The sequence below is a fragment of the Phanerochaete carnosa genome, assembly GCF_000300595.1.
Source record: "Phanerochaete carnosa HHB-10118-sp unplaced genomic scaffold PHACAscaffold_41, whole genome shotgun sequence".
In the NCBI taxonomy this organism is placed as follows: Eukaryota; Fungi; Basidiomycota; class Agaricomycetes; order Polyporales; family Phanerochaetaceae; genus Phanerochaete; species Phanerochaete carnosa.
Genome location: NW_006767668.1, coordinates 8201 through 11690, shown reverse-complemented (window position 1 = coordinate 11690; position 3490 = coordinate 8201). Strand labels below are relative to the sequence as shown.

The window sequence follows — 3490 nt, the reverse complement described above, 5'->3', positions numbered from 1 at the left end:
CCGGCTGCCGGGGGAAGAGCCGTGAAACGCGTACTTCAGTCCCGGGAAGCTGCGTACGAGCTCTTGCTTGTTCCAACACTCGGCAATACCACCGGGGACAGGCGAATAAGTAGGCAGAGCATGTAACGTATTCTGGAGCACGAGATGGTCGTGGTTGAGAGCAAAGAAGGGCGAGCAAAGTTACGGCCTTCCTTGCTCCACGTGTCCTGCAGGCGCTTTGCACTAAACGCTGATGCTTCCTCGAGTAAACAACGCAGCTTTCATATGTCGGGTCAAGTCTTCGGCTGAAAATATCATTTCGCTTCAGCTGATGTACATACTACGCACAAGTAATGCAGTCCTTTGAATTATCCGTCAAGGATTCAATACATAGCTGAATAACAATACATCCTCGACGTGCACATGATCACGGTAATCCTACACTTCGCCCGCTTTGCATCTTGTCAGGGACATGCATCCTCGTCTGAACGGAAGACATGCTAACACTCGCCTGGTGAGCGCGGCCCGAATATCTGGTCCCACATCACGCTCAGCACACCGAAGAAGCTGCTTCGTGCCTGGGTCTGCGCCGTCGCGGCGTAGGCGGCCCTGTGCCACCGCTCTTGGGCAAGCACCCGGGGCGACACCGGAGGCTGAGCTTCTGCTGCGCGGGGCCGCATCGCAGCCTTGGGGATATACGGACGAGACTCGGCGCGCGGCGGCGGCGTCGGCGGCGGCGACGGCGGCTTTGAAGCGGCGGCAGCGGCAAAGGCGGCTTCCTTCGCGCGGCGTTCCGCCTCCTGCAGGGCGATCTGCATCTGCTCGAGCTGCGCCTTCTGCTGGTCCGCGTGGTCCTGCAGGGCGCGCAGCTCCGCCTCGCGCTTCGCGTCCTCCGCCTTCTGCCTGAGCTCCTTCCGCAGCTGCTCCAGCTCCGCCGACCGCCTCGCCGCCTCCGCCTTCTGCTCGAGCTCCTCGCGCATGCGCTCGAGTTCCGCCGCACGCCGCGCCGTCTCCGCCTTCTGCGCCTCCTCGTTGCGTGTGCGCTCGAGCTCGGCGACGCGCCTCGCGGCCTCCACCTTCTCCGCAGCCTCCTTGTGCAGACGCTCGAGCTCGGCCTCGCGTTTGGCGTCCTCTGCCTTCTGCGCAAGCTCCTTGCGCGTGCGCTCCTGTTCGGCCTCGCACTCGGCCTTGCGATGCGCCTCCTCGAGTTTCTGTGCGGCCTCCTGGCGCACGCGTTCGAGCTGGGCGAGGTGGGCCTCGGCCTTGGCCTTGAGGTCCGCGTGCGCCCTGTCGCGGCGGGCGGACTCCTCGCTCGCGCGGCGTTCCGCCTCCTGCAGGGCACTCTCCATCTGGACGAGCTGCGTCTTCTGCGCCTCCTCGTTGCGTGCGCGCTCGAGCTCGGCTTCGCGCCTCGCGGCCTCCACCTTCTCCGCAGCCTCCTTGTGCAGACGCTCGAGCTCAGCCTCGCGTTTGGCGTCCTCCGCCTTCTGCGCAAGCTCCTTGCGCGTGCGCTCCTGTTCGGCCTCGCGCTCGGTCTCGCGCCGCGCCTCCTCGAGTTTCTGTGCGGCCTCCTGGCGCACGCGTTCGAGCTGGGCGAGGTGGGCCTCGGCCTTGGCCTTGAGGTCCGCGTGCGCCCTGTCGCGGAGGGCGGCCTCCTCGCTCACGCGGCGCTCCGCGTCCTGGAGGGCGCTCTCCATCTGCGCGAGCTGCGTCTTCTGCGCGTGCGCGCGCTCCTGCAGGCCGCGCAGCTCGGCCTCGCGGGCGGCCATCGCCTCGGCCATCGCGCGCATCTGCTCGTCGTGCGCGCGCCGGCCCGCCTCGTGTTCGTCGCGCAGGCGGAGCGCCTCGTCCTGCACGCGCGCGAGCTGGCCCTGCACGTCGCGCAGCGCGTCGCCCACCTCCTCGATCTCCGCGCGGTGCCGCGCGTCCTTGGCCGCGAGCAGCGCCGCCATCGTGCCGCGCAGGTCCGCGAGCTCGGCGTGGTGCCGGCCGGCCTGCCGCTCGAGCTCGGCCGTGAGGTCCTGGCCCGCGCCCGTCTCCGCGAGCGGCTTGTGCTCGTCGACCGTCTCGCGCTGGATCTGCAGCGGCGCGGGCGGGAAGCCGACGATCTCGCGGACGATGCGGTGCGCGGACGCGAGCGTGTCGTCGTGCCGCACCATGTGCGCGCCCTTGTCGAGCGCGGGCTTGAAGAAGAGGTCGCTGCCGGCCATCTCGCGCTCGCGCTCGGCGCCGACTCCGGGCTCGACGTTGCTCCACATGTTCGTGACGATGACGACGTTCTTGAGCGTCTCGTCGCCGCAGAGCTTGCGGAAGAGACGGAAGTTCTTGCGGGCGACGCCGCCCATGCGGGTGTCGGTGACGCGCTGCAGGAAGATGACGCCGTTGAGGGTGCGTCCTTGCTTGTATCTACGAAGGACATGTCAGACGCAAATATCACAGGCACACGAGCGGCAGAAGCGTACGTCACGGCCAGGAAGTCAGCGATGAGCCGGAGGATCTCAGCCTCGGTCTTGATGGTGTCGTCGAACCCCGGGGTATCGATGAGGGTGACCGTCTTGCCGTCCAACATGAACGGTGCGGCAACCTCGACTTCGGAGGTGCATGACTCGAGGCCATAGCCAACCTTGAACTTGGAGCTGCTGACGAGGTTGATGAACTTTTCAGACAAGGAGTCTCAGTAAGCGTGGAGGCACGTGTTATGACGGACACGCTTACCGTTGACTTGCCCGCGCCAGTCGCGCCCATGACACTAGGTCAAGGTTAGCCCAACGCTCAGTAGGAAAGATGTGCGACGTACACAATAGTTGCCGAGTCGTTTTTGGACATTGTAGAGTCTGCACTTGAGCTTGTACCTGCCAGAGGTGTCGCTTTGCAAGTGGTAGAGGGGATGACGGACCTCGCCGATCACAAGTCAAGGTATATGTACCATGAGACGAGATAGAACCGCAGAGATACCGCGAGTTATGAAACGCATATTGGAAACATGCGGGATCCATGCTTGTCCAAGCACTCTTGCATCGCCCCCGCGAAAGGAGAGCATTCCCGTTTGCTGGCGATATGCAACCAACACGTCGTCCATGTGTATCGCGAAATCGGGGGGATGTGCAGATAGGCTGTGCGTTCATTAAAGAACGCGTGTTCGCTTGGGGACGACCCAGAATGAGGCCGCCGCGATTGTGCCGTTGAACTCGTGGTGCAAACGAGGTATTGAACATGACACGACGCAACGCGTATGTCTGCAGCCGCGAACGTCGGTACCTGAGAAGGGAGCATGTGAAAAGTTCTGTGTCGGCTCAAGACATAGGTCTCAGGCAATACGTAGTGCACGGGTGGTGTATACTGTGGTCACGCCGGTATACAGCTTTTGACCATGGGGTCACCCGCGGGGAGGCCATTCGACTAGCTCAAAGTCGGAACATGTATCATCCAATATGTATCCTGTACGTACCTGTACGGATTTCCAGCCATAGCAAACATCTCGAGGAGCGTCACGGTCTTTTACTGGAGACCC

General features: G+C 63.4%; 1 protein-coding gene across 1 annotated transcript; it reads right to left on the bottom strand.

Moving 5' to 3' along the window:
• Positions 1-375: 375 nt before the first annotated feature.
• PHACADRAFT_265749 (uncharacterized protein) lies at positions 376-2849 on the bottom strand. Its single transcript, XM_007402178.1, has 5 exons — positions 2777-2849; positions 2695-2728; positions 2442-2635; positions 1385-2385; positions 376-1035 (listed from the first exon to the last, which is right to left on the bottom strand). The coding sequence occupies exons 1-5, from the start codon at positions 2803-2805 to the stop codon at positions 530-532; spliced, it is 1764 nt and encodes a 587-aa protein (XP_007402240.1). The 5' UTR covers positions 2806-2849; the 3' UTR covers positions 376-529.
• Between the last annotated feature and the right edge of the window lie 641 nt (positions 2850-3490).

Bases quoted from the DNA above. Each gene is read 5' to 3' on its own strand.
- PHACADRAFT_265749 (XM_007402178.1), bottom strand. From the start codon at position 2,805: ATGTCCAAAAACGACTCGGCAACTATTGT. The intron at 2,729-2,776 runs GTACGTCGCACA...ACCTTGACCTAG, and splicing joins AACGACTCGGCAACTATTGT to TGTCATGGGCGCGACTGGCG. The intron at 2,636-2,694 runs GTAAGCGTGTCC...TTGTCTGAAAAG, and splicing joins CTGGCGCGGGCAAGTCAACG to TTCATCAACCTCGTCAGCAG.